Raw genomic sequence first — 24235 nt, 5'->3', positions numbered from 1 at the left:
TAGGGAAGCCGCCCTAGACGGACTAATCCCGCCCACTCCAGGGAACAGCATCCCGAGAGTGGAGATGAGCTCTATCCCCACCCGGCGGGACCGGAACTGGATAGAGACGGAGGTGCACGCGACCCCATAGCAAGGCCCGACGACACAGAGGATGCCGATATCCTAGACCTGGGTCTCTTCCTGGCCGGACCAGAGGAAGACGCACTCCTGCAAGCGTTACGGCAGCACCCGGGAGTAGAGCAACTCCTCCACGAGGATGAATGGATCGTCGCACCATCGTTGGATTCATTTCTTCCCTGACCCTCAAAGCCCTGATCAGCGTGTGCTAAAACAGTGGCCTAAGACAAGCTGGTTGCGTTTTCGAGAAGATTCCTCTGCGCAACTGGACCTTGGTGGCAGCCACGTGCACAGACGTGAAGGCGTGCAAGTACGGGTTTCTTTCCGCTTGCATAGCTTTCCGTCTCGATTCCGGTCGACGGACCCTAGCCCCAAGTAACCCATGCCCCAAGTAACCCAAACCCGACCCGCGTGTGCCAAACTGTGGCCCAAGCCAAGCCGGTTGCGTTTTCGAGAAGATTCCTCTGGGCAACTGAACTTTGGTGGCAACCACGTGCACAGACGTAAAGGCGTGCAAGTACCGGTTTTCTTTCCGCTTGCATAGCTTTCCGTCTCGGTTTCGACCGACGCACACCCATCCCGAACAGTGGGAGCCTGTCCCAGAACTGGGAGCGCAGACTTCTGTCCATGTTTAGAGACGATTTATCTGCGTGGGCGTGAAACAGGGCCCCAGGCGGCGGGAGTTGACACAGTGGTACGGGCCAATCCCCCCACTGTGCCTTCTCCGGCACGCACGTGACGGCTTTCACTCGTTCGCGTCTGGCCAAATCCGAATCCCAAATGCCTGCTCTGACCCGCCAATATGGCCCGCCGCGCGCATCGCGACTGATCGGCGACTGCGTCCAGGTTGCCCGCCTCTCCTCGTCCCCGCTTATTTAAAAATTCGATTGTAAAGGATCCTGGGGAGACTGAGCTCCATCCCAGCCGTAGAAACATCCTTACAAATTAAAGTGACTCCCAAATTTAACAACAAAATTAAATAACAACAAAGTGACTCCCAATAATAAAAAAAAATAATACAAATAATAAAGATTCATAAACTCCCAACAAAAAATCAAAAAAAATAAATCTTAAATCATCTATAAAACATCAAAACTGCATAAAGGACTCCAGGACTTCAAGGACTTCAACACGACTACTAGAACTACAAGATCGCGAACTGCATCGACAAAAATACGCAAGCATCAACAGCGGCAAAAAGCATCGAGTATTCAGGAGCGACGACAACAGCGGCAACAAAATTCATAGGATCAGATAAGTCCTAAATATCAAATTATAATTAAAAAAAAAATTTTTTTTATTTCAAATACTATATAAAAATATTATAATATTATATAAGTTATCGGTAAATTCATAATAATTAAATAAAATTTAAAGTGTATCATTAAAAAAAGAACACAAGAACTTATAAAAATGTTGTCCGCTTAAGGGTGTCTTCTAGTCTAGAAATTTGAGAAAATCGATATTCAAAAATATCTCCCTAAAAGGATTTTTCAAAACTCAAATTATTTTCAAAGTTATAGCCGTTTTAGTGACTTAGCCACTAGACCGGTTGAGCGAACGACTGGAACAATAAATGGCTGAAAGCCCGGGCTACCTTAGTATGAATAACTTTATCTCCTTCTTTCTATAACAAAACCCTTATTTTCAGTATACTAATCGTTTGAAGATCATTGTATGACGCAGGGATAGCTGATTAAGGGAATTTAATTTATACGTAATATTCTATCAGTTACGCTGCCCGAAACTTAACGTAAAACTTTAAACGCGTTTTTCTCGAAACTCCTTTTTTTGATGCGGTCGCCACTATATCACAAGATCTAACCGGTCGATTTACTTGAAATTTTTTTTTTTTATTTAACTTTGCTTTTATTTATTGAATCTTCTCCTAATTTTGAGACTAACAATAAGTTTACGAATCTTAACATTAAAATTTAACTAACAGTATAATAAGACTGCATTCTGGTTGCGCGTGCCTCAAGTCGGTCGCTGGGTGGGTAAGTCATTGCGACGAAGGCGTGATTGGTTGATCAACCTTGTAAGACCTCTCGCCAGGTGGTTAGGGTGCAACGATAGCTTGGTAAAGTACTTTTCCTTCTGTTCTGCGATCACTTCTTTGACTGGTAGAATGTTTAAGTCGCGATGTATGTTTTTGTTGCGAACGTACCACGGTGCCCCGGTGATTGTTCTCAAGATCTTCGACTGAGCTCGCTGGACTATGTCAATATTGCTATTGCTGGCATTCCCCCATAACTAAGAGCCGTACATCCAAATAGGTTTTAGTACCGAGTTATACAGCAGGACTTTATATTCAAGACTAGGGGGAGACCGAGCGTTGATAAGCCAATGAAGGCTACTGGCTTTTAGCTTTAGGTGTGTTCTTTTGGCTTCAATGTGCCGGCGCCATGTGAGTCTTCTGTCGACGTGTACTCCTAGATATGTCACTTCGTTTGCTTGCGGGAGTAGAGTATGGTTTAACATGAGCGGCGGGCAGTTTTGCCTGTTCAGGGTGAACGTAACGTGCTTGCATTTTTGTTCGTTCACTTTAATTCGCCAATCTGAAAGCCACTTTTCTACATCGACCAGATGCGCAGTTGCTTGCATCGGGCATTTTGAGCGGCTGAGAATGGCTGTATCATCAGCAAACGTAGATGTTGTTAGTCGTGTGCTTGTTGGGATGTCTGCTGTGTAGAGCACATATAATGTTGGTCCGAGCACTCTTCCTTGAGGAACTCCAGCTCCGATAGTGAAATCGTCAGTTATAGCAGTGTTGCATCGAACAGCAAAAAAATCTGTCGTAGAGGTAAGACTCTAAAAGCTTATGGGTGTTGTAGGGGAGCATTGTCTTGATCTTGTACATTAGACCTTCTAGCCAAACTCTATCAAATGCTTGAGAGACGTCTAAAAATATGGCAGTACAGTACTCTCGTTTTTCGAACGCGTTCCGAATTTCTGATGTTATCCGGTTGACCTGCTCAATTGTTCCGTGCTTTTCACGAAACCCAAATTGATGTGACGGAATTCCTTCCTGGATTCTTAGGTATGTGTTTATCCGAATCAATACGCATTTTTCAAAGAGTTTAGATAAGCATGAGAGTAGGCTTATAGGTCTATACGACGTGGGAATTGTGTGGTCTTTTCCTAGCTTTGCTATCATTATTATAATCGACTTTTTCCATCTCACTGGAAAGTGGCCAAAGTTTTGCGATGGCATTAAAAAGCTGGGTGATAGTGCAAACGGCGCAATATGGGAGCTGAATAATCATTTTGGAGTTATGAGGTCGCAGCCCGGGGATTTTTTCGGATTCAGCTGATTTTTGATGATGTTAACGATTTCGTTTGGGCGAAACTCAATTGGTTCATGTTGAAGCTGAGGCTCATGTGGTAAAGTCGGCAAGGTGAACGCACTAGTGGCAGGATTTGATTGGAAGACATTTTTAAGGTGGTTGGCGAACGTGCTGGCTCTGTCTGCATCGCTGCGCGCCCAGCCGCCTGTGGGATTTCTAATAGGCATCACGGTTACTTTCGGTGAGCTTAGAGTAGGGTGAGCTCTCCATAGTGAGTGTTTTGTGCTAGATGTTGACAATTGCTCTATGTAGCGTCGGTGGACATGTGCTTCTTCTTGCTGTAAAGCTTTTGTGAGTTAACGTGAGGCATATTTGAAGCTTTGCCTAGCAGATGGTGATCTGTGGAGTTGCCACTCTCGACATAAGCGTCGCTTTTCGAGGACGAGCTGTTCTATTTGTAGATTTGTCTTCTTTTGGTTGCTTTGTGTACTTGTAGTTTGGGGTGTTGAAACTCGAGCTGCAGAGACGAGTACAGACTCCAGTGTATTAACAAATCTGTCTACGTTGGCTTCATCGTTGAGATGAGGACTTAGCTCAATGTGTGAGCTAATGTATTTCTTGTACTTAACCCAATTGGTTTTCTGAGATGTCAATTTAAACGATTGCTCCAATGCGCCTGGATGTCGGAGAAGAATAAACAGGACAGGCGAGTGATCCGATGAAAGATCCGAGAGGCATTCGGCGCTTATCAGATTTTTAGGTATGTTTTTGGTAATTGCAAAGTCTATTAAATCGGGTAGTTTACTTTGGTCTGCACGCCAGTATGTTGGTCTGCCAGGAGAAACATAGTCCAGCTTGTTCTTGGCTTTAATAACTGCATTATAGAGCTGTTTTCCTTTTGGAGTCACGAGACGTGATCCCCAGTGTGTGTGCTTGGCGTTGTAGTCCCCTGCTGCTATGAAGTGGTCTCCTAGTGAGTTGAAAAACTGCATAAACTCATCTTCAGCTATGGTGAAGCGAGGGGGGCAGTATACGGCGGCTAGTGTAAGTTGGTTGCCAGTATTTGTTTATGTATATTTATAGATGTGGCCTGTAGATAATTTTTAGCAAATTTGTTATGATAGTGGTGCTTAATACGGCTTCTGATTAGAATTCTCTTTACCATCTGGATGATTTGTTCCGTAAAATGAGTAACCTCGTAGTTGAAAATTGTATTTATTTGTAAGGTGTGTTTCTGAAAGCAGCATTACGTCGATATGGTTGTCGAGTAGGAATTGAGCTAACTCAAGTTTATGCTGTGAGACGCCGTTAGCGTTCCACGTAGATATCCTTAGGGAAGTCATTATTTGGATTGTTGTGAAACCAGCATTTGAATCAGTAGATTTTGGTTTCGCATTAAATCTTGCATAGTTGTGCGCATAAACGACATAAACTCCGTATCATATCTTCGAAGTTGCTTTTTGACTGCTCCGGGAATTGTTGCTGCTGAGCCGTGTTCGGTTCTTGGTATGCTGATTGCAGAAATGAACTTTTTGAGACAGGGTTAGCCAGTCCTGATTTTAAAGCGCTTGCGTAAGTCACATTTGTATCAGAGTTTAAGGGTCCTAGTGAGGATCTGGCTGCAGTCGAGAAGAAGACTTCAGGGTTTGTTCTGGAAGCTGTCATCTGTTTATTTTGGGTGCGGGCGGCAGTTCCTCTCTGGTGGATGCGACTTTTCAGCTCCTTGTAAACAGGGCAGCCTCTGTAGTTAGCAGTGTGATTGCCACTGCAGTTGCCGCACTTTTTCGAGTTGCAGTCATCTTTGCTCGTTGGGCAGTGTGCGGAGTCATGAAGATCTCCACAAACTACACACACCGGGCGCAGTTTACAGTATGACCTTGTATGGCCATATTCTTGGCAGTTCGCACATTGTACCGGGCCATTGCGTTTGTGCGGTTCCTCAACTGTAATTCTGCGGTGCAGCAGGAACTGAAGATTGTAAATGGGGTGCACTTCGTATTTCTTTAGGGGCTTATTTTCTGGTTCGAGCTCAACCTTAAAGAGTGGCTGCGGCTTTCTATCCCTGTTAAGGATGTTGAAGACTGTCTTAGCGTTAAATCCCTTCTCTTGAAGCGCCTTTGTTATCTCTGCAGGCGTTACGTCGGACTCTATGCCCTTAACTACGACTTGCAGGCCCTTGCTACTTTTTAGCTGATACGTGTAAAAGTTCTTTTTATTCTCGGAAAGATATTTCGATAATACTCTGTAATTATCTTCAGACTCCATTTGAACCTTTGTTTCCTGGATGTTGCCCTTTACTAGAGGTATTATGTGGAAGTTATCCTTTCCAATTAGCTCGATAATTTTGTTGACAAGAACATTGGAACTTTTTTCTCGAATATAAATAGGCGGAGGTTTTGGCTTCCTTTTCTCGACTTCAGTGGATTCGGCCGCCTCAACGTCATAGGCGTCTTCCAAGATTTTAAATCGGTTTGAGTTCGTGGGCGTTTCTATTCCAGCTAGGCTAGCATTGTTACGGGTTATTTTGCGTTGAGAATTTAGAGGGCTCAGCTTCCTTTTGATTTGGATGTAGCGATCCATACCAGTCTGCACAGCCGGCTTAGTACATTCATTGGTTTTGTTCTGTTTTTCGGGCAGCGCAGTGGCAGACGTATTAATATTTGCGCTGCTAGCTGATGATGTCATTAAACGAGCAGTCGATACGGTTGCAGTTGTTGTTGTAGTTACAGTTGACGTTGTTAAAGAAATTGCGGTGCTAGTTACTGCTGATGAGCTTAGGTTATTGCATACCTGCATTGGAGCACTTTCAGTGCTCTTTGGCCGCAGAGACGTCGATGGTAGCGAGGGGGAGCAAGAACGCGCTCCCTCGCTCGCTACGTTTAAGAACTCGGTCAAGTTGGGGGTAATTGCCCGCGCTTGATCAGAGCTTGCATTATTTTCGGTTGCTTTAAAAGAGAAGTACGCGTTATTTCTTTTTTCTGAGAGCCGTCTCTCGTCTTCCTTACTTTGACGTTGTGTGCGAACGTCGTTCAGACTCATTGTATTCGTGGTAGAGTTAATTAGAGTTTTAAGTTTTAAGTTTTATATTAATTAAATGACCAATCAATATAAACATTCGCGATTTCATCGCAGAAAGCGTCTTTTCGCGTTATAGTAAATTTATTAAATCGGTCACTGCACTTTTGTGATTTTATTGAATACTTTTTCCCGGAGCACAATAAATACACGTCTGCATGCGACGACGGTTTAAGCCAATACTTGAATACTTGAAATTTGGCATGAATATTCTTTATATATATGTCTATCGGCGGAACCAACAAAAAATAAAAATTTTAAATTTATAATATTTTTAAAAATTTGACAAAATGGAAAAATTAGTGAAAAAATCGACTTTTTTCTTTGAGTAAGGCGGCTGAAAAAAAATATTTAATAAAATTAAAGAAAGAATATAGTCAGTATTGTCTAAAAATGGCAAGTCCGATGGAAAATTAGTGGCAAAAGAGCTTTATACAATTTTACGAGTATATTCTCTGGCCACCATACTTTTTCCGAAATTTCATGTTCGAAAGAAAGTTTTTTGTCAAAAGTTGAGTAATCTTAAGGGCTATATACATTACAATCTCGTTTTAAAAAAAATCGTTTGCATTTCGACAAACTATTAAAAAGCAGCGTACAGGGGTTAAAAAGGGTCCTGACGAAAAGTGTTTGCCAGCTATTTGCCTATGTCTCTCTCTCCGAACAACCAGTTTGGATTCCGTAGTCGCCATGTTGCTATCGAGCAAGTGCACAGAGTAATTAACCATGTCCTGGGGGCTTTCGAAGACCACAAATACTGTTCAGCCGTTTTTCTCGATGTTTGACAGGCCTTTGACAGGGTTTGGCACGAAGGACTGTTCTACAAGCTAATGCCGCTTTTGCCTGAAAGGCTCTGGAATCTCATTGTATCGTTCTTAGATAAAAGGGAGTTTGCTGTAGACATTCGTGGACACCGTTCTGGACTTCGCCCAATTCGTGCTGGTGTCCCGCAGGGAAGCGTCCTTGGCCGAATTTGAGTGCTGGGCCTCTCGATGGAACATTGCGCTTAATGTTGACAAAACGCAACATGCCACTTTTGCTCTCCGCCCTGGCCGTTCGCGTAGCCTTTACATTGATGGGAATAGGCTCAAGCACGAAGATAAGGTGACGTACCTCGGAGTTACCTTAGACCGTCGCCTTTGTTGGAAGGGACAAATTGATCGAGTTTGTGGATCAGCAAGAACAAAACTTGACAAAATGGACTGGCTCCTTCGTCCAGGCAGCGGCCTATCCCTTGAAGCTAAGGTGCGGCTTTTTAAGGCCATTGTCCTCCCAACCTTAAACTGGGGAATCACTTGCTGGGGCACGGCCTGTGATTCGTCACTAAAAAGGGTGCAAACATGCATTACAAAGGCTCTCAGGAAGATGCTAGGAGTGAAGTGGCACCATTATGTAGAAAACCGAGTTATGTTCCAGGACACGGGAGTGCCGACGGTAACAGAGACGATTTGCAAATCCTCAAGTCGATGCCGGGAACGTTTGCTCACACATGCATACTGTCTGGCAAGACATCTTGCAACACCACTGGGTCGACGGCCGTGACAGACACGGCCGTGACAGACACGGCCGTGACAGACACGGTCGTCTTCTGTAATAACACATCTTGATTAACTTTTGACCGGCTATGACCACACCTGATTTGCTCAAGAATGAAGCACCCGTTACCCGCTTATTTTGGGATCTTTAGAAATAATTCGTCAATACACGAAAACAAGGTCCATCCTTGTGTGGCGTGTTGAATAAACTATAAAAAAAAAAAAACCAAAAGAGCAGATGGAAAAAAATTTAAACTGCGAAAGCCAGTTAGATCTAGCGATAGATAAGTTAGATAAATATTTTAAGGATACCTTTGAGGATATTCAAAATGATGAACTAAAAACATTTGAAATTAGGATTGGGAAACTTAATTTTTATTGGGATAAGCTAGTTGCTTTGAAACAGGGAAATACTACAGATGTCACTGTTAGAAGATATGTTGATATATTGGATAAATTAGCGTTCGATATATCAATAGTCACAAAAGACATGAAGAAAAAACTCGAGAAAATTGTGCCAAAAAAGGTAGAAGTTGAAAATCATAAAATGGATGATTTGCCAACGCTGTCTAAAATTCAGGTACCCACATTCTATAAAGATTCCAAAGATTGGGACCTATTTTATGAGTTATTCAATGAACTCATACATTTAAGGGAGGATCTCAGTCCTACCTTAAAATTTAATTACCTCAAAATCTCACTTAAGGGAGAAGCCATGAATGTAGTTTCTCACTTATTGTTAGGATCATGGAAAAAATATGAGGCCGCTTGGGAATTGTTAGCCAAGCGGTATGAAAATAAAAGGAACAATTTTTTCCGATTAGATTAATCGCCTTCTAGACCTCCAAAATGTGAATGTGGAATCAGTTATGTAAAGTCTAATGAAAAAGTGGAACAAGCGTTGCTAAATTCGAACCTCTGAGGGAGGTTTCGAAAATTTTAGAGCTTTGATCGATACATTGTGTCAATTCCATTTAAAGATGATGTCACCTTAGGAGATTCCAAGAAACAGGCAATGAATCTTGAGAAGAAATTAAACCGAAATGATAAACTAAGGTTAGACTATGCTAAATTCATGCATGAATATATGGATTTAGGACACATGGTCAAAGTGGAAAAATAAGTAAAGTACTTTCTACCTCACCAGGCTGTAATTAGAGATTCAAGCCTGACGACCAAACTAAGAGTTGTTTTTGACGCTTCAGCAAAAACAACTAATAATAGAAGTTTGAACGACATAATGTGGGTTGGTCCACGAGTTCAAAAATATATATTTGACATTATTATTAAATGAAGAAAAGGGAATTTGTGGTATCTGCGGACGTTGAAAAAGTGTATCGTCAGATAAATATTAATGATAACGATTAAGAGTACCAATATATTTTATGGAGAGATTCTCCAGATGAAAAAATTAAAAATTATAAACAGACAACAGTCACATATGGTACCATATTTAGCTACTAGAGTTCTAGTAGATATTGCTGATAAATGAAAAAACAAAAATTTTAGTGAGATAATTAGGAACGATTTCTATATGGATGACCTAATGACTGGGGCAGATTCTATAGAAGATAGAAGAATGAATTTAAGAAAATTAATTTCAAACAAAGGTTCTCACTCTTGTTGAAAATGAAAGCGTAAAAACCTTGGGTCTTCAATGGGAACCGCAAAAGGATTTATTTAAATTCAAAGTAAATTGCGGGGAATCAAATTAACAAAAGGATAGTGTTATCAACATTATCAAAAATATATGACGCGTTGGGATGGCTGGCTCCTGTGACTATTTTAGGAAAACTTTTTATTCAAAATCTATGGATAAATAGGAGTGAATGGGATCAAGAATTATCCAAGAAAGAAAAAGATTATTGGGTAAATTATAAAGAAAATTTATTGCTTTTAGAAAATATTCGAATCCCAAGATGGATTAGTTCCAAAAATTGTTTAATAATTGTTCAGCTTCATGGATTTGCTGGCGCTTCCGAAAAGGCATATGCTGCAGTAGTATATGCTAAAGTAGAGAATTGTGTAAGCATAATAGCCACCAAGTAGAATTAATCCAATTAAAAATAGAAAAACTATTCCCAAGCTAGAGTTATGTGCAGCTCACTTGCTTAGTGTATTGATCAAGCGAATAATTAAATCCTTTGATACTAAAGTAGAAATCTATGCTTGAAGTGATTCCACGATTACTTTAGCATGGATTAAAAATGGTGATAGTAAAGTCAAGTTCATTAGACGAAGAACGGATGACAAAATTAACTAAAACCGAATGGAACCATGTGAAGTCTTAAGAAAATCCTGAAGACTTAGCATCTAGAGGTATTAGTTCTAGCCAACTGACCACCTCTGAGTTATGGTGGAAAGGTCTGAGCCAAAGGAGCATTGGCCTCGACAGCAGTCCAAAAAAGATGTAGTTTTGATATATTCATTTTTAAATGACAAAACCGATGATCCCATTTACAAATTATTGGAGAAGTTTTCCAGCATTGAAAAAATTATACGAATAATTGTATATTTGAAAGATTCATTCAATCAAAGTTAAAGAAAGAATTTTATCCTTCTTTTCTATCCGTAGAGGAGCTGAAATGATCTGAAAAGATTATCATTAAGAAACAGCAAGAATATCAATTCAGTCTTGAGATAATGTGCCTGGAAACAAAAAAGGAAATTAAGACAGGTAATAGGATATTGTCGTTGAATCCATTTTTGGATAAGGATGGCAGTGGGAGGGAGACTACAAAACTCCAATGCAGAATTTGAAGTTAGGCATCCAATAATATTAGACAAGTGCCATTTAACAAACTTATTGATCCAAAAGGCTCATAAATAAACCTTGCATGGAGGAATAAACTTAATGCGAAATTATATCCAAAGGAAATATTGGATTTTCGGACTAAAGAATTCCTTAAAGAAGTATTTGGGACAATGTGTCAAGTGTGCTAGGTATAGACAAAATACTGCACAACAAATAATGGGCAATCTGCCTAAGTACAGAGTTACTATGTCGTACCCATTCTTAAATACTGGAATAGATTATGCAGGTCCTTATTTTGTTAAATGTTCCAAGAATCGTGGATTAAAAACATATAAGGGATACATTGCCGTATTTGTGGGTATGGCCACCAAAGCCATACATCTAGAAATGGTGAGTTATTTAACCTCGGATGCATTCATAGCAGCCCTTAGAAGATTTGTTGCTAGAAGAGGTAAAGTTGCCACTATCTATTCGGATAACGGAACAAATTTCGTAGGAGCTTCAAGAAAGTTAGATCAAGAGTTAGTTAAAGCAATCAAGGAAAACACAATGATTGCCGCGCAGCTTGAAAAAGATAGAATGGATTGGCATTTTATTCCCCCGGCAGGACCTCACTTCGGAGGTATTTGGGAATCTGAAGTTAAATCCATGAAGCACCATTTGAAACGGGTAATAGGGGAAAATAGTCTGACATACGAAGAGATGTCCACAATTTTATGTCAAATAGAAGCATGCTTGATGGATCAACATGAAATGGATCAACATGAAGTGTTAACTCCAGGTCACTTCTTAATTGGTAGACCACCGTTAGAGATTGTTGAACCAATTGAAAACGAGAAAATTGGTAATATAGATAGGTGGAAGTTAATCCAAAAAATTAGAAGAGACTTCTGGATTAAATGGAAAGAGGAGTATTTGCATACTCTACAACAGAGGAAGAAGTGGAAGAGGGAAATATAGAGGAAGAACAAATTGTCTTGTTGAAGGATGAGAACAGCCAGGTTGCCAATGGGAAAGGTGGAGAAAGTCCATAAGGGCAAAGACGAAAAGGTTAGAGTGGTAAAAGTGAAATTACAAGATGGATTTATCAACAGAGCAATAAGCAAAATTTGTCCCCTCGACGGAATAAAGTCTGTCGATAAAATGGAATCTGATCCCGAAGAGACAAACCCAAAAAGACAAACAAGAGGTACATCAAAGATCTCAAAACTTCGTTTTGTAATTACTATGTTATTATTGATATTCTGCCAATTTTCTAACGCAACAGCTAAGGTTGATCAGCCAAGAGAAGATAACTAAGACTTCAGCAATATATTTAGATCCAATGGGGGACGTTGAAATTGTAGCCTCCTCTTGGAATTTAAAAATATTTTATAATATGGACGTTTACTTCGAAATCCTTAAAAAAGGTAAAAACTTAATACCAAAAATGAGGGTAATTTGCGACCGGCTTCATAGTTTTGAGGATCAATGCCTTTTAGTTCTGAGTAACACAGAAAGGCAGATCTCAGACATAGAAGAAAATAATAAACTTTTTATGGCTCAGGGAAAATCAAGAAGTAAACGTGCTCCATTTGGTTTTATAGGATCGCTTTATCACATTTTATTTGGAATAGAAGATGAGGACGACAGGATACAAATGGAGGATAATATGAAAAACTTATTAAGCAATCAGCATAGCCTTAACGAGTTAAGAAAGAAACAAACTTCTTTAGTCGATTCTACGACTAACATTTTAAAGAAAACGACTGATGAAGTTACGGGATGAACGAAAGAATCAAGAACATGACGGCGGTATTGCAAGAAAATTATTATGAGTACAAGGAGTCTATCAACTTTTTTATGATAACCAAACAGCTAAGTAACATTATAGATGAATGCGAAAAAATTCAAAATGGAATCATAATGTGAAAAGTGAGATTTCCAAAATAAAAGACAATTTGTCTGAAAATTTAGTCTTGCCAGGAAAAAGAACAGGCACAGAATTAAAGGAGGTTTACACGTTATTGACGGCTAGGGGTTTAGTTGTGGATAAAAAATTAATAATTAATGCCAAAATACCTTTGTTTGGTAGACTTGTGCTTTATAAAATTTAGCAATTGTAATAATAACTGTAATTAATATTTCAATTTGAAAATACAATAAATCAATGATATAAAAATGTTATATGCTACAAAAATAATAATAAATATTATACATAAATCTTCACTAAAATGTTAAATATCAATAATAGCAAGCCGTTGCAAGGTGTCAAATTTATTAAGCAAAATAAAATATATCGAATAAATACAGTCCACTAATTTTGTATTGCAATGTTTTTGAAAATAAATATAATCAATTGTAATTAACACATACACCTAATCTTGCCGGCCCTTGCCAGAATTTTCAGACGAACACTAATAAAAATAAAGTATAATACTTTATGAGCTGAGTCATGTGACAGTTGTAAATCGATCTAAAGCCATAAACTATGATTGTAATTTTAACCCCTACAAGGGAGCGGTGTTAGCACTTGTAATCTGTAAGTGCAGGCCACTTGAGCCTAACCGAAAATAATCACTTGAGATGTTTCTCACACTGCACCAAGAGTTCCTGTACGGGGGTCAAATGATAACCCTCCCGCTCAGGCAGCCACGTCCTCTTCGTAGGCCACTGAGTAATTACTTCAGTTTAGTTTCCTAAGCAGAAACTTAGAAAATAAAATCAGTTTTAATACAGAACTCAACTGATAAGATTTGTTTTATTTAATTCGGTATTTCATACCTTTCACCATTGTTATATAATGTGTATGTGTATATGTATGTGTATACTAGCTCTACTATATCGATATGTCTGTGCCAAGAATTGAAAGCGAGGTGCAATTTTTCAGAACAAGACAATAAACAATTAAATTGTTTTGCTTATAAACTCAAGCTTTCAACTTTTTGCACAAATACCTCAGGTTCTGCGTTAGGTTTGAGCAGGATCTGCTGTGTATTTTTATACCCTTGCAGAGGGTGTTATAGTTTTGGTCAGAAGTTTGTAACGCAGTGAAGGAGTCGTTTCCGACCCTATAAAGTATATATATTCTTGATCAGGATCAATATGGCAGTCGATATAGCCATGTCCGTCTGTTTCAATACCGTTTGCGAGCTCAGTTTAAAAGCTAGCGATCTGAAACTTTCAAAGTCGTCCTAAAACATGTGTACGCAGATCACATGGAAACTCCTGCAATCGACTTTTGCAGGTTTTTTTGATTTTTTCCCTCCATTTTTTAAAATGTTCAGTGAGAAGCGCACGCCTAAAGATTAAATTTTTTATTCTTTTCGCTAGGGTTCACCTAAAGTTTATTTCCGCAGACTGGCAACGCTATGCAATTTTCTGGTAATTTTTCGTCGATCTGAGGACCGAGGTGAAAAAAACGTTGACGAAAAGTGAATATAAATTACAATTCGGCTGCGTGCAGACGTGTATTATTAACGCTCCGGAAAAACAATTAGCCAATCGAAAAAAATTAATAAGCGCGAGGTTTTGCGTTTCGCGATGCAAATCGCATATCGTAATCTAAAGTTTTAATTAATTAAATAATTAATCTTTACGCACTAACTATAAACAAATGAGTAAGAACGTGGATCAGCGCACTCAACGACAAAAACAACAAGACGAAGCCCGTGAAAAAATTCAGAGAGAACAAGACAAACGTCGTCTCTCTTTGACCCGTAACATCGCCTATTTTACGGTGACGAGTAATACTCTAGAACCGAAAGTGCTTGAAGGTGCACTGACCGCCGAAAACCAGAGAGCTAACTCTTGCTCTCCCGCCCTGCTCTTCACCGCTCGAACGCCATGGAGTGAGCAATGCAAGACTCCAACAGAGCTTTTGCCGCCTAGCGCAACAACAACAGAAACTACTACGACTACTACAACGGTCTCTGTCGCCAACAATGCAATAACGACTCCACCCTCTTCTTGTGCTGCGGGTAAAGCAACAACACAACCAAGTGCAAAAATCGGTGCAAACGGCAAAAACAAAGCTACGGTAGAAGAAGTGACAATTCTGCAAGCGGGTTCGGCCATTCAGACAGGCATGGATCGCTACATTAATATCTCCAAGCGCAAGCTAACACCCCCAAAAAACTCGGACGGCAATAAGCCCAAAATAAATCGTTCCAACAAAGGCCCTGTAAATCCCGGGCCATTAGATGAAAAGAGATTTTCCATTCTGGCGGAGCCTGAAACAGAGTCTGAACAATTAGCCCCAAGGAAACTAAAGCCCCCACCTATTTTTATTCGGGAGAAGATCTCGAATGCCCTAGTCAACAAAATAGTTGAGCTTGTCGGAAAAGATAACTTTCATGTTATTCCGCTTATGAAAGGGAATATAAGCGAAACTAAACTCCAAACCAAAACCGAAGACGATTTCCGAGCAGTGTCGAAGTACTTAAACGATGCCAAAAAGAATTACTACACGTACCAACTGAAAAGTTGCAAAGGTTTGCAAGTTGTGCTTAAGGGAATAGAACCCGATGTGACCCACTGCGAAATTACAGAGGCCTTAAAGAAAACGGTTTTTGCGCAAAAAATGTTATAAACATTATGAACAAAAACAAGAAGCCGCAACCACTCTTCAAGGTCGAGCTGGAGCCAGACAGCAGAACTTTGAAAAAAAACGCAGTGCACCCGATCTACAAGTTGCAGTACCTTCTGCACCGTAGGATCACAGTGGAAGAGCCTCACAAACGGACCGGACCTCTGCAATGCACAAACTGCCAGGAATACGGTCATACCAGGGCTTACTGCACCCTCAGGTCAGTATGTGTAGCTTGTGGAAACTGCCACGGCTCCGAACCCTGCCCTGCCAACAAGGAAGACTCTCTCACTAAAAAGTGTGTAAACTGCCAAGGAAACCACACAGCTAACTACAGAGGCGATGAAAAGTCGGATGCAACGAGCAACAACGGCACGCTCCCTGAACACACAAAACACTTACATGAGATCACAAACGACACCGGAAGTTTTCTTCGCAAAAGCAGCCAGATCATCATTTGGCCCTTCAATTACCACCAACGGAATTTCTTACGCCAGTGCTCTAAGATCAGGCACAGCTCACATAAAGCCGAAAATTGATAACATCCAGCAGGCCATGGGACAGCCACAAAGTAACATGGAATCTATGATGATTACTTTGCAACAAAATATGATGGAATTTATGTCCTTCATGAAAACCACCATGAAACCCTTATGCAAAACCAAAATATCTTGCTACAAATGCTTGCAGCTCAGCAGTCCAAATAAACCATGCCTAGCCTTCGAATAACTCTGTGGAACGCCAACGGTGTTTCACGGCATAAACCTGAAATAACTCAATTTCTGAACGAAAACCACATCGACGTTATGTTGCTGGCAGAAACGCATCTCACCAGCAAATATAACTTTCAAATACGGGGATACACGTTCTATGGCACAGATCATCCAGATGGTAAAGTGCATGGCGGCACTGGAATCTTAATAAGAGACCGCGTCAAACACCACTTTCACCAACGGTTTGCTAAAAAATCATCTGCAACCTACATCGATAAAATTACAGTTGGGCAACTGCAACCTTGCCATTGCCGCTGTCTACTGCCCACCCCGCATTACAGTCTCCGAAGACCAATTCATGGACTTCTACAATTCGCTTGGAGAGCGATTCATAGCAGCAGGAGATTACAACGCCAAGCACACGCACTGGGGATCCCGCCTTGTGACCCCCAAAGGAAGGCAACTATATAATGCACTCATTAAAACATGCAACAAACTGGACTACGTTTTACCAGGCAGCCCTACATACTGGCCTACAGATCCTAGAAAACTACCTGATTTAATTGATTTTGCTGTGAAAAAAAACATCTCTCATCTCTCTATCATAGGACCACTCACCAGTGCTAATAACTCTTCTTCAAAGCCCGGAATTAATCGAGCACCCTCGCAGGCTGACGTCGCATCGAACCAACTGGCTGAAGTTCAAAAAGTACGTAAGTTCCTACATTGAACTAACTCCACAGCTCAACATCAAGGAGGACATCGACTGCTACGCCGATGCACTGGAGTCTGTACTCGTCGCAGCAGCCAAAGTCTCAACACCGCAAGGGAGGGATGGGCACAGACACCAACACAAAACTAACCATGAAATCGAACAGCTTGTTCTGGAGAAAAGACGATTGAGACGTAATTGGCAAACCAGCAGATCGCCATCCTCAAAACAAAGTCTTAAAGAAGCTGGTCGCAGACCTACCAGGGCTCTAAGGCAAGAAGAAGAAAAAGCACAACACCAGTACATTGAGAAACTTTCGGTAATCATAATGATCCCAAAGCCAGTAAAGATCACACAATACCAGCTTCGTATAGACCGATAAGTTTACTCTCGTGTCTGTCAAAACTGCTCGAAAAATGCCTTCTGACGCGCATCATTCCATATCTGAAAGAGCACAACGTTATTCCAGCACATCAATTTGGCTTTCGAGAAAGCCATGGAACAATAGAGCAAGTCAACAGATTAACAACAGAAATAAGGACTGCATTCGAGCTTCGGGAATACTGCAGTGCGGTATTCCTTGACGTTGCACAGGCTTTCGACCGAGTCTGGCTTGATGGCCTTATCCATAAAATCAGAACAATCCTGCCGGGAAACACTCACAGGATACTTGAATCGTACCTTTATAACAGAGCCTTCGCCGTAAGATGCAACACCACAACATCCGACGCAACTACGCTATAGAGGCTGCAGTTCCCCAAGGAACGAGCGGCTAACTACTTCTACATTCGCAGACGATACCGCGATCATAAGTCGGTCCAAATGCCCAACTCAGGCAACAGCACTTCTAGCTGATCATCTCGTTGTAGTGGAGAGGTGGTTATCAGACTGGCGTATAAAAATAAATGCGCAAAAGTGTAAACACATAACGTTTACTCTTAACAGACAAACGTGTCCCCCGCTAACCCTGAATAACACACCACTTCCACAAGCTGACGATGTAACGTACCTTGGCATCCACCTAGACAGGAGACTTACATGGCGGAGACATATCGAAGCTAAGAAAATTCACCTAAAACTAAAATCAAACAGTCTCCATTGGCTTTTAAACGCGCGCTCCCCCTCTGCCTGGACTTCAAGGTCCTGCTCTACAATTCAACGCTTAAGCCAGTCTGGACCTACGGCTCCCAATTGTGGGGAAACGCGAGCAGCAGCAACATCGACATTATTCAGCGAGCACAATCAAAAATCCTGAGAACTATCACTGGGGCACCTTGGTATGTTCGGAACGACAACATCCACAGAGATCTTGGCATTCTACCCGTAAAAGATAAAATATCAAAACAAAAAGCGTCCTACCACACCAAGCTAACTTCTCATCCAAACCAGCTCGCCAGGGGCCTAGCCAGGGCTTCCATCCGGACCCGATTGCAACGCAATGACCTTCCAGCTCAGCAATAGTTATTAGAGCCCCTAAATTTTCGCGCCAGTCACCTTGACTGTCAGATAGCTTTTTAATTTACGATTCTATATACTTATTGTTAGTCTCAATTCAGAGAAGATCCAATAAATAAAATGCAAATGTTAAAAAATCTAATTTTTACATGAATCTTATTTTTTCATGCATACCTTGATCAATGTAAAAGCGCGTGCTAATCGTACGACTATATCCTATGGCTCCCATAGGAACGATAGGGTGAAATCGGTCCAAATTTGATGTTTTTCAGAATATTTCGCGCAGTGCATAAGCTATTGACATACATTTTTTCAAATCGTATTTTTTTATGCATTCCTTGATCAAGGTAAAAGCGCGTGCTGATCGGACGTCAATATCATATAGCTCCCATAGGAGCAATAGGGTGAAATCGGTCCAAATATCCGGATCAGTAATATTTCGCGCAGTGAATAAGCTATACATTTTTCCAAGTCTTATTTATTTACGTCTATATCTTATAACTTCCGTAGGAAAAATTGTTAAAGGCTGCGAAAGTATCCCTTTTTTTTCCTATTTGTATATGACATTTTTGCATTATAAAAGCTATTGTCATGAAACTTATCAATTTATCTAATTTATTTATGTATACCTTGCTCAGGGTAAAAGTTGTTGTCAATCAGACAACATAAAACATATGTACGCAGATCAAGTTACAAGACGCATCGAAAACGAGACGTAACTTGGTTGACGTACTTTGGGGTCTCAGAAAACATTGATGTGGGATAACATAATGTGAAGCCGGAAGGAAATTATCTGTAAGAGACATATGACTTAAGGAAAGGTACTCCTCCATAAATTCTATGTACATTTTCTTCATCTCAGGGTCTCGAGACAGCCTTCTTTCAAGCGATAAAAACCGGCGTTTTGCAACCTAAAAATCGAAAGAGAACTCACTACCAATTATACGCGACTTAACCTTTGTGTGCCAATACCAAGTAAGTTGATACACGACTCTTCTTTCCGGATCAGTAAGCGGTGAGCAGGGTCCCCTGTTATAAAATTAGTTTGGGAAGAGAGTCTAGAAGTGCTCGGGCCCAAATATATTCACCATTTTTAGTTCTTACACTTACGATCGACGTGGCTAAAATCACTCTGTCCAATGATGTCGCATGCATAACATGTGACGTGGAAGGCTGATCTTGATTTAATGAGGGAGAACGAATGTCTTGTGGTGGTGGCAACGCTAAACTATTTTCGGACAAGTTATATTTATGCAGTAAAACGTGATGCGAGCGGCCACAAACTCGACATTTATTAAATTTGCATTTCGAAACAGTGTGATCCTTTCGCATACAATTGATGCATAAAGCCTAGTACTCAGATCGACAAACGAGTTTGCTAGTGTAAAAACTTTAATCTTTCCAGTGTGACCAAAATTACGGTCGTACTGTCAATCAGCTGGGTTAGTTGACAAGCAGTTAAAATTCAAATATCGTATTTGCGGGAAAGAGCCTTTAAAAGAAATTATCAACTACCTTTGCAAGAAAAGTCTGCCGCTGTACAAAGAAATTAAAAAGCAATACTATTTAAATTTAACAGTTGTTTTTTTGTATTTACTGATAATTATTTGCTAATTTAAAGTTCATAGCTGCACTTTTATTATGTTTTTTCGTACAATTTTGACATAAGAAACATCTTGCTCTGACAAGAGGCACCACAGATAGTATTCATGTTATATTGTCCTCACATGGAAACTCCTGCAATCGACTTTTGCAGGTTTTTTGAGTTTTCGTCGATCTGAGTACTAGGCTTTAGGAAACAGATTTTACAAAGTCGAACCTTTGCATTACCGAAAGACGATCAAACGGACCACAATTCGCTAAGATATGGTCTCCTGCATTGCAATAGCTACAACTTTGCTGGGATTTGCTGTTGGACGAAGAACAAGAAAATGAGCTACGATTATGTGGCTTGCTCGACAAATTTTATCTTGCTTTGGTTTCGTCGATTCTTCAGTGGATAAATGCTGGTATCGGCGGTTTAACCTTTTTTCAAAATCGGACCAGAGTGGTAACCTTTTATAATCTAATTCTTCTTCACATTTTTGTTTGGTCACTGGGACTACTCTTTTCAAAACAAGATAGATCAACATTGGATTCGAAATCTTGGTGTCGTCTCCTATCGATAACAAAGAACCGTATATAGATGATACAGTGTCGATAATATTTCTTAAAGACGACGCTGATTGTTGCGTTATTTTCGGAAGACTAAACAATGTTGAAATATTGTTCGTGAACGCTTGCAGCTTTAATTATCTCCAATATATAGGCGCATAATGCCATTCTATTCTATATATTTAATCTATGTACAAGAAAACATGTATATAATATATATACGGCGTCATATTGCGAAAAGGCTTCGCAACTGGCAAGAATAAAATTAATACAGTCCACATATACGCAACTCAACTCTTTTCTATTTCTGACCATATTGTTGGTCCTTCGAGCTGGATTCTTCGACAGTTAGTGAAGTGCTTTGATTCTCAGGTGAAAAGCCGTTCCAGACTCAAGGGCAACATCACACGTTGTCGCTCATGGGCTGAGCAAGCGGAATCTGCAACACAGGCGGAGATCTCCACACGCATTCAACTTCTCCACGAAGTTTGAAAGGAGTTCAACCAGTTCGGCGATTGCATTGCTCTCCACGAGGATGTAGAAGGTTAGGTCGATCCGGAGATTGATAACGCAATTTACGAAGAAATGCCTACCTAAGGGCGAACGCAATTCTCAAGGACAGAAGTGCTGCTCTACAACCGAGTATATCTACAGGCATTGTGAATGGCAGCAACGGTCTGCACTCCAACAGCGACCCAATTGTAAATTTGCTACAACAAAACCAACAACTATTTGAGCGACTGGCTGCAAATCAGGCTCATTCGAGCACGCCGGTTCATGTTGGTGATGACGTCTCTTTGGCGAATTCAAGTTCGGTACATGTGGCGAATTCCAATCTGAGTGAATTGCCGAAAATTCAAATCAAACGGTTCTCTGGCAACTACACCGAGTGGCCCACCTTTCAAGACATTTATGAAAGCACAATTCATAACAAGCAACATTTGTCCAGCACATTGACACGTTCGGCATCACGCATCTTGGTCACGGGAATCTCTTTGGTTAAAGCAGACACGACAAGGGGATGCAGCACCTTGCATATCAAGTCCCGTATCTCCAAAGATCATTTGGTTGTCTACGCCCACGTGCTAGGCAGAATTACTTCTTCGCTGGAACGCCAAAACATCGATGCATCGGCACTCGAGGCATTCAAGGATCTGCAGTTGGCGGATACAGAATTCAACACAAACTCACCTGTTGACATTCTATTGGGAAGCGAACACGTATGGTCGGTGTTTACAGGACGAAAGATGTACGACAACAAGGGTAATCTTATCGCCATATCTTCGGTGTTCGGATGGGTAATAACTTCATTCATCACATCAAATCCAAGCAACGCTATTGCACTGACTACAACAGTAGACATAGGCGTTACGCTTTAGAAGTTTTGGGAATTGGAAAACGTTCAAAGCAGCGCAAAATTGGATCCGGAGGATGATCAGGTCGAGAAGCTCACAGTCGCGATGAAAACGTATATCGTGGATCTTCCATTTAACACAGAAAACCTCGATTTCGGAGAAACTCTACAAGGAGTGCTCAAACGCTTTAAATCGGCTGAGAGGCGGCTGCAACAGAACGAGCAGCTGCGTACACAGTACGTATACTTTATGCGGGAATACACAAATCTGAGGCACATGCGAGAAGTGCCACCTGAGGAAAACGCTACTGGAAATCAGTTTTATCTACCACACCACCCAGTTCTGGGTCGGAAGCTACGAGAAGTTTTCGATGGATCTTTTCGTGACGCCAATGCTAAGGCTTTAAATGACACCGTGTTTACAGGTCCCAGTATCCAGCGCGATCTATTCGCTGTGTGCCTTCGTTTTCGAATGTACAAATTTGCATTCTCAACGGATATCGTAAAAATGTTCCGCCAGATATGGGTCAACGAAAAACACAGAAACTTCCAGAAAATCGCTTGGAGAGAAGATCCATCCGATCCCATCAAGTATTTCCAATTGTGCACAGTAACCTACGGAACTTCATGCGCACCATTCCTGGCTGTGCGAGTGCTGGAACAACTTGCTGTCGATCATCAAGAGGAATTCACAACCGAAACGAGCTGATTCAGCTGATTTCTCGTGCAAACCTTGAACTCGGGCAATGGGTATCCAATACACCATATATACAAACGGATAATAGCGACACACAACCTGCACAAACGTCACCTGTAAAGGTTCTCGGACTATATTGGCATCCTGGAAAAGACATTCTAACGTACAAGGTCGGTCTAGCTGAAAATCCTGATTGCTCAAAGAGACAAGTCTTGTCCGACGTCTCGAGGATATTCCTCTCAGGCTCTTGGCACCCATTGTAATCCAATTCGAAATCCTGTTCCAAAAGCTATGGCTCTTGAATTTGGATTGGGATGACCCACTCCCAACTAAACTGGCGGACAACTGGCTAAAATGGAGAGCAGATCTGGACAACCTTCAAACATTCCAACTACCACGATTTGTCGCCAACGACCCGGACAACATCGAACTCCACGGATTTTCGGATGCGTCAACCAAGGCATATGCTGCTGTGGTGTACAGCAGAGTCACCAATGACCCATAATCGACGAAAACGATTTGCTGAGGGTAGGCGGACGACTGCACCAATCGCAGTTGTCAAACGATGCAAAACACCCAGTATTGCTACCAAAAACAGACCGCATCTCAACGCTGATACTGGAACACAAGCACCGAGTGAACCTTGGCGTTTCCGCTCTTTTTGTTATTGTTCGGCAAAAAATCGGGATATTAGGAGCACGTAATCTATTCGCAAAATAACCCACGACTGTTTAGCTGGCTTTCGTCAACGCTACCCCACATCCCAGAAACAAATGGCTGATTTACGCAGCGTACGCATTACACAAGCGCTTCCATTTACATATACTGGCTGCGACTATGCAGGTCCAATACTTCTGAAGGATGCAAAGGTTCGGAAGCCACGTATCAGCAAGGGCTACATATGCCCATTTGTTGGCATGGTCACCTCGGCCATCCACCTGGAACTTGCCACAGATTTGACGACAGAAACCTTCTTGGCTGCCTTGCGGCGCTTTATATCGGTACGTGGCAAGTGCAGTAAGATCTACAGTGACAATGGCACAAACTTTATTGGAGCTAAGCGATCCCTCGACGAGATGCAAGAATTGCTTTCTTCACAGACACACAAGAACACCGTGTCTAGCACACTAGCGGATGATGGTATCCAATGAATACTTATTCCCCCGAGAGCCCCTCACTGGGGAGGAAAATGGGAGTCGGCAGTTCGTTGTGTCAAGCTGCATCTTCGCAGAATTACCGGAAACTCAACGCTCACCTTTGAACAGATGCGCACACTTCTTGCGCAGTGATAAATTCACGCCCCTTTTGCTACACACCGGATACGGAAACCAACTACCTATCACCCGCTCACTTCTTAATTGGGCGACCATTGACAACAGTGCCAGATCCCGATTTGAGTCATATCCCAGTGGGCCGATTAGGATATTGGCAAAGCATCCAGTCTATGCTTCAAGGATTCTGGAGAAAATGGCATCAGGAGTATCTGACTACTCTGCAGCAACGTCCAAAATGGACTACTTCAACACCCAACATCTCGTAAAAGAGTCCAATTCACCACCGGCATTTTGGCACATCGCTCGGCTTATGGAAACCTATCCAGGGAAGGACAACCTCGTTCGAGCAGTCAAATTGAAGACCCCGACAGGAGAGATGATCAGACCCATCACGAAAGTTGCTGTATTGCCCCATTCAGAAACTGTGTTTCAGGGCGGGCCGGGATGTTCGTGAACGATGATGAACAAGAGTTTCGAAAAGGCTAATGAAATTCTTAAACTCCGAATATTTGCCGCTGAATTTCGGCAATGCCAAATTCG

The 24235-nt window shown here is 41.3% G+C and overlaps 1 protein-coding gene across 1 annotated transcript; it reads left to right on the top strand.

Moving 5' to 3' along the window:
• The first annotated feature begins 23194 nt into the window (after nt 1-23194).
• Nucleotides 23195-23961, top strand: LOC123037341. Its single transcript, XM_044457460.1, has 2 exons — nt 23195-23561; nt 23687-23961. The coding sequence occupies exons 1-2, from the start codon at nt 23195-23197 to the stop codon at nt 23959-23961; spliced, it is 642 nt and encodes a 213-aa protein (XP_044313395.1).
• The last annotated feature ends 274 nt before the right edge of the window (nt 23962-24235 follow it).

This window comes from Drosophila rhopaloa, unplaced genomic scaffold, assembly GCF_018152115.1.
Source record: "Drosophila rhopaloa isolate 14029-0021.01 unplaced genomic scaffold, ASM1815211v1 contig_158, whole genome shotgun sequence".
In the NCBI taxonomy this organism is placed as follows: domain Eukaryota; kingdom Metazoa; phylum Arthropoda; class Insecta; order Diptera; family Drosophilidae; genus Drosophila; species Drosophila rhopaloa.
The sequence above is the reverse complement of the archived record's forward strand: the minus strand, read 5'-3'. Positions and strand labels throughout refer to the sequence as shown.